We start from the raw sequence: 12,231 nt of genomic DNA, 5'->3' as shown, positions 1-12,231 counted from the left end.
TATTTTAATCTACCATCAGTTTTCCAGGTTTGTCAACAGATTTTTAAGCTTTTGTTTTCCCAAGAAGGAAGTCAATGAGCAAATCCCTTTGGGTTATTTTTTAACCTAGTTTGAAAAATAAAGTTTTGAGAAGCCTTTAGGTTCAAACAAAGGCTTATTTAAAGCACTTTTAATTTCTGTCCATACAGAGATTGGAGTGTGTTTTTTACCCTGGAGGGAATTTAACAAATTGTCTTTTCCAACTATGTCAATCTATGGAAGGAAGCAGAGGTCTTTGGAGGTGAAGTGGTGTGCCCAAAGTATGACAGTGGAGAAAAGCTGGCTCGATATTTTTATTTTTGCTTTTTGCTGCTTCTCTCTTTTACTTCCATTTCCTCGTTCCTGTTTGTGATGCCATCCAAAGTTGCAATTGAAGCCAACAATAGCCTTGGGTACTTTTGAAGCTGATCAAGGTTGCAGTCAGTAACTGTCCTCAAAAATCTCTTTCATTACAGAACCATAAAAGCAGAACCACACAGAATGCTTTTGGAGTTGATGACTCAGAGGCAAAGTCCTTCTGTTTACCTGAATCACAGAGAATTCACCTCTTCTTCCAAGCTCCGTTGCTGGAATCAGACATCTTTGTCTGAAGGCATTAGAAGGGGTCAAACTTCAGTAAGGAAGAAACTGAGGGGATATAGAATAATCCGGTAGTTCCAAGAAGAGAGGCTCAATATGCCATGGCCTTCTTCCTGCTTTTCATAGAGATTTATTTTTTCAGTGCACCTTTGCTCTCATAGAAGGGAGTTTTGCAGGTGACTCCTGGTGTTTGCTATGGGAGGTGCTAGTTCCACCCCAGAGTTCGCATGGAGAAATCAATCACACCCAGCAATGAGACCTAATGTGTTGTCAGTCGAAAGAGCCTGGGGAAGTCCGGCTTGTCAGCATATCCCCTAAGCAGCCAGTGGAAGGGGATGACAAGCTCACCCAGCTGACTGTCAGCCGACAGCAGAACTTACATCCCCTGGCTTCCGATCTTGTGTTCTTTCACAAGAAACGTTGTAATTAATTATTCAACATTTGGTGTGCTTCTCTCAGTTGAGAATAGATGATTTTTAAAAAGAAAGCTTTTTTCCCCCTCTCTCTCAAGGTTGTTCTTTCAAAACAAAAGATTGACTCAACTCTAAGGCTTATTCTTAAAAATGTGTAGTTTAAATCAGTGAGAACAGATTGGAAAGCTACCTACACTTTTCCCCCTTTAGAGTTGTAACCAGAAAGTGGCAAACTTCAAAACAAAGCAAAAACAAAAGTGAAAACCCAAACAAAACACAGCCTGTTCTGTTTTCAGAGATTTATAGTTCCAGTGTTTTGTTTATATTTAGACCATATATTTTTAAATGATGGAGTATAAAAGATCAGCAATTTTAGAAGACTAGTGAATGTCTGGAATTGTGGGATGTTGCCACTTATTATAGTAAATTGCCTTATTTTGAATAGATTTGTGCCTAAATGTGACTGATGGTCTACAGTGGGCTTTTGGACACTGCTTAGTGAAAACTTCATTCTGTCTCTTCCTACAAAGTGTCTCTTCAGAAAATGAGCTTATGTTCAGATAAGTCTGAGGAGACTTCAGCTTAAAAAACAAAATGCAAATATATAGAGATATATGCAACACACACACATACACATATACACATATACACACATACACACACACACACGAGGGCTTTTCAAAGATTTTAAATGCTATTATACAGTATCAGTTTTTATGACCAAAAATAAGATAGGCAACATTTTCTATTTGTCTAAAGAGCTATTTTTTTCTTTTTTTTTTCTTTTTTTTAAAATAATTTTATTTTTTTAATGGGGTGACATCAATAAATCAGGATACATATATTCAAAGATAACAAGTCCAGGGTATCTTGTCATTCAATCATGTTGCATACCCATCACCCAAAGTCAGATTGTCCTCCGTCACCCTCTATCTTGTTCTCTGTGCCCCTCCCCCTCCCCCTTTCCCTCTCCCATTCCCCCCTCCCCCCCCCCCCGTAACCACCACACCCTTATCAATGTCTCTCAGTTTCACTTTTATGTCCCACCTACGTATGGAATAATGCAGTTCCTGGTTTTTTCTGATTTACTTATTTCGCTTCGTATCATGTTATCAAGATCCCACCATTTTGCTGTAAATGTTCCGATGTCATCATTTCTTATGGCTGAGTAGTATTCCATAGTGTATATGTGCCACATCTTCTTTATCCAGTCATCTATTGACGGGCTTTTTGGTTGTTTCCATGTCCTGGCCACTGTGAACAATGCTGCAATAAACATGGGGCTGCATGTGTCTTTACGTATCAATGTTAAAAGAGCTATTTTTTTCATGGAGAACATATTAACATTTCACTGCAGTAAGTTCTGTAGGAACCTGGTAGATCTTGTCAAAATACTAAAATGTTATTCAGAGAGTTATCCCCTGTGATTCCTTAAATATCAAATCTTAACAACTGAATTCTTGTAACATGCCTGCCTTGAGGGCAAAATGCTGATGCTTGAACATTCGAGGCTTCCAGTGACCGGGAAATCCTTGTATCTCAAAGCTTAGAAAGTTCTTTGATTGCATTGAAATCCCTATCCCTGTAGCTTCCACCCTTTGGCATTCATTTGTAGAGTTGTATGGGGTAAGTCCAGTTCCTGATTTGAATCCCATTAAATGTATGAAGATAATTATCTTGTCTAGAGTCTTCTATTTCCCAGGGCAATCCTGCGCAGTTATTTCAACCATTTGTCACATTGAGACAATTTAACTCCCTTCACCTTCTTGGTGTTTATCTCTGAACACAATCTAATGTATTCACTCATTCCTGAAGTGTGCTGTTTATAAAAGTGAAGCTAACATTTCTTTGGCTCTAGACACTAGTCTTTTGCTGATGCAATCGAGCTGTAATTAAGCAGTTGAGGTGGACTCTACCATATTGTTAATCCATGAATTAAAATCTCTAGGACTTTTTGGTTTATATCAGCTACTCTTCATATATTATGTTTCTATAGTGGGATTTTTGGATGAAATTTTTTCTCTAGTAGCTACTGTCACTTAAATTTGTTTGATTATCCTATTATCTAGATTATTTAGCATTCCTCCATTGATTGGACGTTGCAAAAGGCAATCGAAGTTTATAAATCTATCTCCAGACCATAAGTCAATATATCATAGCATTACAGAAATTAGCAAGAGCTTGTCAAATCTCTTGTTAAAAATACTATTGATACTGGGTTTCCTTAATTTTCCCGTCCCATGATCCTCTAAGAAAATAAAATCTACTTTGCCATAACTGATTCTTAGAGAAGTTGGTTGCCTCCCAGAGATAGCTGCTTCCACTCTTAGTGCTCTCAGAATATATTCTGATAATAGGATCTAGGTTCTAAAAACAATCAGTGCAAAGCCAACCATTCTGTGTGGGTTGCAGTAGCCACAAAGTCCCCATTAAAATTAGCACCCTCTTTCCCCTAGATTGTTAGGACTAGTCCTACTTTTTTGCTCTTGAAATTATGATTGTGTTTCATTAATTATTTTTCATTTAAAAGTTCTCCTAATGTTTTAAGATCATCAGCAGATTGGACCTCATTCAGAGTCCCCATTGTTCTCTAACAATTATCCTCACCTTTATTGGCCTTAATTCTTTCTTAGTAACATTTCAGAATAAAGATCATTTGCCATGAAAGAGAAATGTGAAATAAAATGACTTGAAGAAGTATGTTTTCTTTTTGTCTTTCTTTACTATTGTCTTATTCTTTGCGGCTGGCTAGCAGTACAGAAGAAAGCTTTCTTTTGCTAAATCCATGTGATGTTTCAGGGGAGATTTAGACTAATGGCAGGAGAGTTGGGGTCTAGTACCAACTTTCAGGTATGACTTTAAGAACATAACAGCTAATTTGGACATTGAAGTTTCTTTATTAAACACAGTTGGTGGAGTTAGATTAGTGTTTCTCAACTGAGGTTATTTTTTGTTTTTTTGTTTTGGCAACATCTGGAGACATTTTGGCTGTTGCAACTGGAGGTGGTAGGATGTCACTGGCATCCAGCAGCTAGAGGACAGGGGTCAGTTAAATGCCACCAACCCCACCACCACACAACAAAATTTATTTGACCCAAATGTCACTAGTTTCAAGGTTGAAAAGACTTGCACTAGACCAACTTTATAATTCCTTAGACACCATTATTTCATTCTTTTAAACTTTTCTTTACAAGAACTGTAATTCAGTTTCTTGGGGGGAAAAGGAGGAGAGGAGAGGAGAAAAGGGAAGCCTCATTAAGTAACTTAGTGTTATTGGCCAGCTGCCTGACACCGTGTTATGTACTTTGCACGGACACTCACACACCACATTCGCATCAAAACTAAATGTTAGCTAATAGAGTTATCACCATTCTTACAGACAAGCAAATTGAAACATGAGGAGTTTCAGAATCTTGCCCAGAACATTTAACTGCTCAATGGTAGAATCTGTATAAATAAACGAGCCATCTAAATTTCTATATAGACCTGCTATTCTTATCTAAATACATACTTTCCCCTTACCTGAAAAAATTTTCAGTTCCAATAGTCTAAGAACTGTGAATATTTTGCATCTGTTTGCTAAATCTAATTGCATTATTGGGATTTAAGTGTTGATATCTGCTTATAGTGTAGCCGTTTGGGAGTTTATTTGTCCCATTGAATTTCTGAAGTAACTACACAGTGTTTCAGTAAGGTGTATGCTAACCATACTGCAGGCTTCCAACAGCAACATCTTAAGGTTCTAGGAGTGACACCCATCTTTTCTATTTCCAAAGAGTAGATCAAAAACAGCATTTTTAAAAAGATGATGTTTGAATTTGAATGAACTCACTTGTAACTATATATTTTGAGGTTTTTTGGATATAAGGAAGTTTTAGCTGAAACTGCCAAGAAAAAAGAAGAGAAAGATTGCGATATTCTTGCTAAATTGGTAAATTATAGGATGGGTTCAATAGTTGATTGCATTGTCAGATATATAGTGACTAACTCCCGTTTCATATCCTCTGATCACTGCATTTTCCTTTTGTCAAGGTTTTTTATTTTTGCTATTGTTAACAATTTGAATTTTCTTAAGATATTTTAATTTTTAAAGTCATTTTTTTTCATAAGCTGTACTTTGTTGCATTCCTACCCGATGTTTTAGAGGTACATACTTCATCACAAGAAAAACATTTATTTCTTACGCTTTAAGGGAATCAGATGTGTCAGTTTGAGACTTTGGATCATATACACATGTAGAAAATAGTTTAGTTATATAGGGTTTGATAGATTCTACACATTTCTAGTGTCCCTGGGATTTCAGGTGTCTGTGTGGAAAACAAAATAGTAGGAAGAATGTAGCTGATTTTGGACAAAGAAATGTGCTATTTGGGTTGGCTCTTCTTCCTTCCTTCCTTCCTTCCTCTCTCCTTCCCTGCCATTTTTCCTCCAGTAGGTTCCTTCCTTCCTTCCTTCCTTCCTTCCTTCCTTCCTTCCTTCCTTCCTTCCTTCCTTCCTTCCTTCCTTCCTCTCTCCTTCCCTGCCATTTTTCCTCCAGTAGGTTCCTTCCTTCCTTCCTTCCTTCCTTCCTTCCTTCCTTCCTTCCTTCCTTCCTTCCTTCCCCCTTCCTTCCTTCCTTCCTCTCTCTCTCCTTCCCTGCCTCTCCTCCTCCAGTAGTAGATTCCTTCCTTCCTTCCTTCCTTCCTTCCTTCCTTCCTTCCTTCCTTCCTTCCTTCCTTCCTTTCTCTCTCCTTCCCTGACTCTCCTCCTCCAGTAGTAGATTCCTTCCTTCCTTCCTTCCTTCCTTCCTTCCTTCCTTCCTTCCTTCCTTCCTTCCTTCCTTCCTTTCTCTCTCCTTCTCCAGTAGATTCCTTCCTTCCTTCCTTCCTTCCTTCCTTCCTTCCTTCCTTCCTTCCTTCCTTCCTTCCTTCCTTTCTTTCTTTCTAGCTTCCTTCCACCTTCCTTCCTTCCTTCCTTCCTTCCTTCCTTCCTTCCTTCCTTCCTTCCTTCCATGCCTCTCTTCCTCCAGTAGATTCCTTCCTTCCTTCCTTCCTTCCTTCCTTCCTTCCTTCCTTCCTTCCTTCCTCTCTCTCCTTCCATGCCTCTCCTCCTCCAGTAGATTCCCCCTTCCTTCCTTCCTTCCTTCCTTCCTTCCTTCCTTCCTTCCTTCCTTCCTCCTTCCTTCCTTCCTTCCTTCCTTCCTTCCTTCCTTCCTTCCTTCCTTCATTCCTTCTTCCTTCCTTCCTTCCTCTCTCTCCTTCCATGCCTCTCCTCCTCCAGTAGATTCCCCCTTCCTTCCTTCCTTCCTTCCTTCCTTCCTTCCTTCCTTCCTTCCTCCTTCCTTCCTTCCTTCCTTCCTTCCTTCCTTCCTCCTTCCTTCCTTCCTTCCTTCCTTCCTTCCTTCCCCCTTCCTTCCTTCCTTCCTCCTTCCTTCCTTCCTTCCTTCCTTCCTTCATTCCTTCTTCCTTCCTTCCTTCCTTCCTTCCTTCCTTCCTTCCTTCCTTCCTTCCTTCCATGCCTCTCTTCCTCAAGTAGATTCCTTCCTTCCTTCCTTCCTTCCTCTCTCTCCTTCCATGCCTCTCCTCCTCCAGTAGATTCCCCCTTCCTTCCTTCCTTCCTTCCTCCTTCCTCCTTCCTCCTTCCTTCCTTCCTTCCTTCCTTCTTCCTTCCTTCCTTCCTTCCTTCCTTCCTCTCTCTCTCCTTCTCCACCTCTCCTCCTCCAGTAGATTCCTTCCTTCCTTCCTTCCTTCCTTCCTTCCTTCCTCCTTCCTTCCTTCCTTCCTTCCTTCCTTCCTCCTTCCTTCCTTCCTTCCTTCCTTCCTTCCTCCTTCCTTCCTTCCTTCCTTCCTTCCTTCCTTCCTTCCTTCCTTCCTTCCTTCCATGCCTCTCTTCCTCCAGTAGATTCCTTCCTTCCTTCCTTCCTTCCTTCCTTCCTTCCTTCCTTCCTTCCTTCCTTCCTCTCTCTCCTTCCATGCCTCTCCTCCTCCAGTAGATTCCCCCTTCCTTCCTTCCTTCCTTCCTTCCTTCCTTCCTTCCTTCCTTCCTTCCTTCCTTCCTTCCTTCCATGCCTCTCTTCCTCCAGTAGATTCCTTCCTTCCTTCCTTCCTTCCTTCCTTCCTTCCTTCCTTCCTTCCTTCCTTCCTTCCTTCCTTCCTTCCTTCCTCTCTCTCCTTCCATGCCTCTCCTCCTCCAGTAGATTCCCCCTTCCTTCCTTCCTTCCTTCCTTCCTTCCTTCCTTCCTTCCTTCCTTCCTTCCTTCCTTCTTTTATCTTAATAAATACTGTGTTTTGTATAGACAAATGATCTGAATTATTTTTTATATAGTTATTTCTATACTAAAAGGGTCACTACTTTAAATTGCTATGAAACTTTTGGCTTATAGTTATTTGATAACGGTTTTATATAAGGTATAAAAATTAAGACTGACATCTTACAAAACACCAAACCCCAATAAGTGAGAATTTTTAAAATAAAAATTATTATAATATACTAATTTATGACTTATTTTTTTCCAAATAGAATGACATCACATTTTAAGTTAGTTTTCTAAAGCAAAATATGTTGTTCTATTTCATCAGGTAGTTACATTAATTGAAAAAACAAGCACAAGAAAATGTTACAGTAATGATATTAGTTAATATAATCATTAAAACTCAAGCTCTCTATAAGATCAGAGTACTTAGTCAGAAATATATCTAGCTGATTCATGTAGCAACATTCACTGTGTGGCTTTATTACACAGAATAATCTTCTGGTTCAACCCACTGAAGTAAGCTGAGAAAACTGAGTTTTGCAAGATGAAAAGGTTTGTTTCATCATATGCTCAGGCACAGAGTGACTACTAGAACACTCACCTGACTCCTCGTCATGGTCCCCTTTGCTCCCTTCTCTAGTAAGAGAAATGTGATTGCAGGCATAATCACAAAAGTCAACGTATAAAGATATCAAACTTCTTGGACATGAATAAAAATTTAAACTTGTGGAAAAGCAAATGCTGTCATTCAAGTGAGAGTAATATGACTTTAATGACATCAATAGATTTTATTTCAAATAATTTGGTCATATAACAATAGCCAAGATCCTCATTATCAAATTTCTAATTTCCCATGCCATTCATGAATCTATTTGAATGCTTGTCTATACACACAGACACACAGACACTCCATGTATACATCTAACAAACCTAGAAGAAGATCTTAAGGCATTGAAATTGTCAGTAAATAAAGGCTGAGAGTTCTCAGAGCCACCAATGAAACGAGTGAAAATCATACTGGAGGGACAGGGGCACATTGATTAAGAGCCTGAGTCCTAACAACAAATTAAATAGATTCATTCCTCAGCCACTATTTATAAACTGTGACATTGATCAAGTTAATTCCTTAAACATTGGTTTTTATCAACTATAGAAATAATAATCTATACTTCACATAACTGGGCACAAACTGGTCAATAAATGTTATTACTAGCCATCTTAAAGTCAAATATTTTCCAGAATAAACATATTTCCAATTAAAAAATATCCCCCCCCCTCAGTCAACTCATTGAAACATACCAAGTTCTTCTGCTATTTATGAAAGATATTTCTCATTTCGAACCTAGGAATTCTCTAGAATTATACTTGCACAAAGAAGCACAATCATACTATGCATGTGTGTGCATGTACACACACATACACATCATAACTAGAACCATTTTCTTTCTAAACCATGGAAGTAAAGAGTAGCCATTTTGGTTTTATTCACAAAATATATATTAATGTGGTCAAGCTCTAATTTTGTGAGCTATTTTCATTTCAGGCTTTTGTCATGGAATTGAACTGTTTTCTCTCTCAAATTAGCTCTCCACAGATGTTTTATAAAAATATCAACATCCAGCTTTTGAAAGTCATGTGGTTGACTTTAAAAGTCTGCTTTTAGTTTAGTTGGTGATAATACAGTTTTATCATAGGACAAATGCAAATTATCTCCTAATTTCTTGACCTGCTGCTTAGATTAAAATATTAAGAAAGTGCTTTAAAAATAGTAACCAGAAGCTCTAGGAATAGACTTGCTATATTAATGAGAAAGAGTTAGCAGAAGTTACCTTAATGTCACTTTCCCTCTGTTGTATTTTCTCCTATGAGACTTACTGCTAGATACAATAGAAAGTTAAGGCTTTGTCCAAGAAGAACTGCATTATTTTGCTAAACAGAAGGTTCATTTGGTGAAAAATTTGTATCAATCAGCTTGACAGAAATGGTTATTCAGATTGGATAAAACAGTAATGGTAGTCTTTGGATGAAGTCATCATTTAAATCAAAGTTTTCAGTTTAGTGTTTTATTCAAAATACAGATTCTTGAACCCTACCTCTGCCTAGGGAACCAAAATTTCTCAGAAAAATTCTTCAGAACTTCTATTTTCTGGAGCTCATTACAAAGCTGAGGACCTCTGGTTGAGGTCACACAATTACACTTGAGTGTAAAATGGCATTGTGTGGGAACATAGAGGAGAGCTTTGCATTGATATTAGAAGCTCAGATGTTTATCTGGGTTCTGCTTCTTGCTGGTGGTTTAATTTTGAGCTACTCCGAGTACTTATTTTTTTCATGTTTACCCATCAGAGTTGTTACAGGACGTTGAGGTCGTCGTGCACATGAGCAGACTTTTCAATGTGTATCCTGTGATATGAATGTAAGAATATCATTACTGGGGGGGATAGGTAACACAAACTCTTTAATAATAATCCAACTAACCTCATCAAGTTGTTTGTTTTTCCATGTAATATTAAATACTTTAAATAGTAATCGAGGTGTCCAAACAGAAAATGCATTGTGAAATGAAATCAGGGTGGAAACCAAGGAGCAAAGGCAGGTTAGAGTGATGGGCATCTCAGATCTGAGTTGACCCTCGACAGAACTGAACCAATGGGGGCGGGGGAGAGCAATGTGGAGTCCAGTAACGACAACGGCAGGGTGGCACGTGCACAGAGAAATCAGAGGGCATTGAGAGCACATGGCAAAGGAGTGCCTATGTGGGGATCTCTTTCACAGGAACCTAGTAGCCATGACAGTGAGCTGAACAAAGACCAGGCATGGAGTGCGACAGCTGGAGCAGAGGCTGAGCTCTGAAACACAGGAACGTGAATCCATCTCGTTTTTCATATGTAGCCAAGGGAAGATCTCTTAGGGCACTGCAACCAGTTCTTGGCCTCCTGATCAATCGCACTTGTTAAAAATAAAATCGAGATACCACCAAGTGGAAATAAGGAAGTTTTTTAAACAGCGTAACTTCTGACCAGAAGCTCAGCAAAGAGAAAATGAAGAACCCTCCGTGTGAGTATTTTTTAGGTTCTGAAAGGTGAGCCTGAAATAATGGCAGTGTCACACGGTCATTTAGGTGGTCAATCCCTCCACCCTTCACATCTCCGGAAATAGCATTAGCTCCATGATTTTTCATTCAGTCAATAGATATTTTGGGGCTATTTTGTATGTGCCAGACACTGTGCTTGGTAGATACTGGAGGCATAAGAAGGCAGAAGTATAGGGTTCACGCCCGCAAGAAGCTATGGCTTGCCTCTCCCATTCAGCATGGGCTTCCCGTCAGCAAAAGTGGCCGCAGTTCCTTCCCTCCCTATGTCCATGCCCCTTTGCAATGTGGCAGCAGCTCCTACCATCAGTAGGCAGAGTCTGTTTCCACCTGTTGAATCTTCCACTGTCACCCCATGCGAAGAAGCCTGAGCTTCCATGCAGGAAGATGAGAGTCCATGTGGGACTAGCTGTTCTTGCTGTGGTCATTCGGGATCAGCTCATTGACAGTGGGTCTGGAAGCTGCCGCTGATCACAGAATGAGTCCAGCTAAGCCCGGGAGAACCGTCCAGCCTACTTCAGTCCAAACTACTGATCTATAGAATCTCAAACTAAAAAGTGGTTCTTTTAAGTCACTACATTTTGGAATGACTTGTTATGCAGCAAAAGCTGACTATCTCTTCACTACGGAAATAGGCTTCAAAGTTTATATTCAGCCCAGAATTTTCCCATACGGTTTATCAAATTACCTTAATAACTGCCAACTCTCCACTTCACTTTGCGCTGTATGGACATGGTCTCAGTGCGCGGTTGTCAGAATACCGACACCCTGGGAAGCTTTGGTATTGGCTCTCTGATCTGCAGAATACGAAGTCGACTAATGTGCTTGAGATGGGACATAGATAGTATAATATAGTTCTTGGAGAAGATACAAATACACAGGCAGACATAAACATCGACAACAATACAAACTTCAAACAAGCATTTAAAAACTAAATGCAAATCCAATTGGCTTCATTTCCTAGCATGATGGCTCATGACGTTAAAAAACAAAACAAAACAAAACAAAACAACAAAAACAACCCGTGTGCCAGATTCTCAATTTGTGCAATGGAGCAACTATGGCCTACGGACACAGACATAACGTCTCTGATTTTTCCTTCAAATAATTTTATTATTTTGATGTATTATTGAAGCTATCACCAAAGGCTGATGATGTATTGTTCCAGATGTCTGTGTAACTGGCTTGATTTTAATGATCACATTAGTGGAGATTAGCGAAAGGATCTTTGATTTATCTTAATTTTCGAATATGTCAGAGTGCCTCTTCCTCTTCAGCTGGCAGCCGCTCCTCTCTGTCCGGCTCTCCCAGCTGGGCGCTTGGGAAAGCGGCCAATTGCAGGGCTAATGCGTTTCTGCTGGGATCTGACACTGATGCTGCCGCGTGGAGGCAGCGAGGAAGATAAGCGCTAATTGGGTGTATTTTTGAAGCAGACCTTTTAGTTCCTTAGAACAGAGCTTCCCCAATTAGCTTCCTTTCTCCTCTCTCTGGCTATGCAAGGCCCACACTCATGTGAAATGCTGGGTTTGGAAGGGAGTCAAGGGCCCTGCTGGGGGCAACCGAAGGACAGTCGTGCTGAAGTCAGATAAACGTGCCTGCAGATGGGCTGGGGGCTGGACCGCCAGATCAGCAGGGCGAGGCAAGGATGCTGGGAGAATCTGATGTGATGGGAGGCCCCTCCCCCCGCCGCGATCCAGGGTACACACTCGACAGCCACACCCTGAGCTGCCAGACAGAGAGAGGGAAGGTGTGCGTGGGCACTGAAGGAGAAGGAACCAGCATTTCATAACGGCCACCATGTGCTCCAATGGAAATATTTTGCTGCAACGCAACATATTTTAACTTTAGTTTAGAACGGAGACTTTTAAACTGGATTC

At 40.0% G+C, this 12,231-nt stretch overlaps 1 protein-coding gene across 2 annotated transcripts in view; it reads right to left on the bottom strand.

Annotated features, from left to right (window-relative positions):
- OPRM1 (opioid receptor mu 1) overlaps nt 1-12,231 on the bottom strand; it is a 42,664-nt gene that overhangs the window by 6,762 nt on the left and 23,671 nt on the right. The window contains exon 4 of one of the 2 annotated variants that reach the window (XM_066248514.1): nt 11,107-11,151. The exons of the other annotated variant lie outside the window; for it this stretch is intronic. Coding sequence (XP_066104611.1) covers nt 11,107-11,151 — 45 coding nt within the window. Of the gene's footprint in view, nt 1-11,106; nt 11,152-12,231 lie in introns of those variants that run through there. 2 annotated transcript variants of the gene reach the window in all.

This window comes from Saccopteryx bilineata, chromosome 12 (assembly GCF_036850765.1).
Source record: "Saccopteryx bilineata isolate mSacBil1 chromosome 12, mSacBil1_pri_phased_curated, whole genome shotgun sequence".
Taxonomy (NCBI): domain Eukaryota; kingdom Metazoa; phylum Chordata; class Mammalia; order Chiroptera; family Emballonuridae; genus Saccopteryx; species Saccopteryx bilineata.
This window is presented reverse-complemented; position numbering and strand designations above follow the sequence as displayed.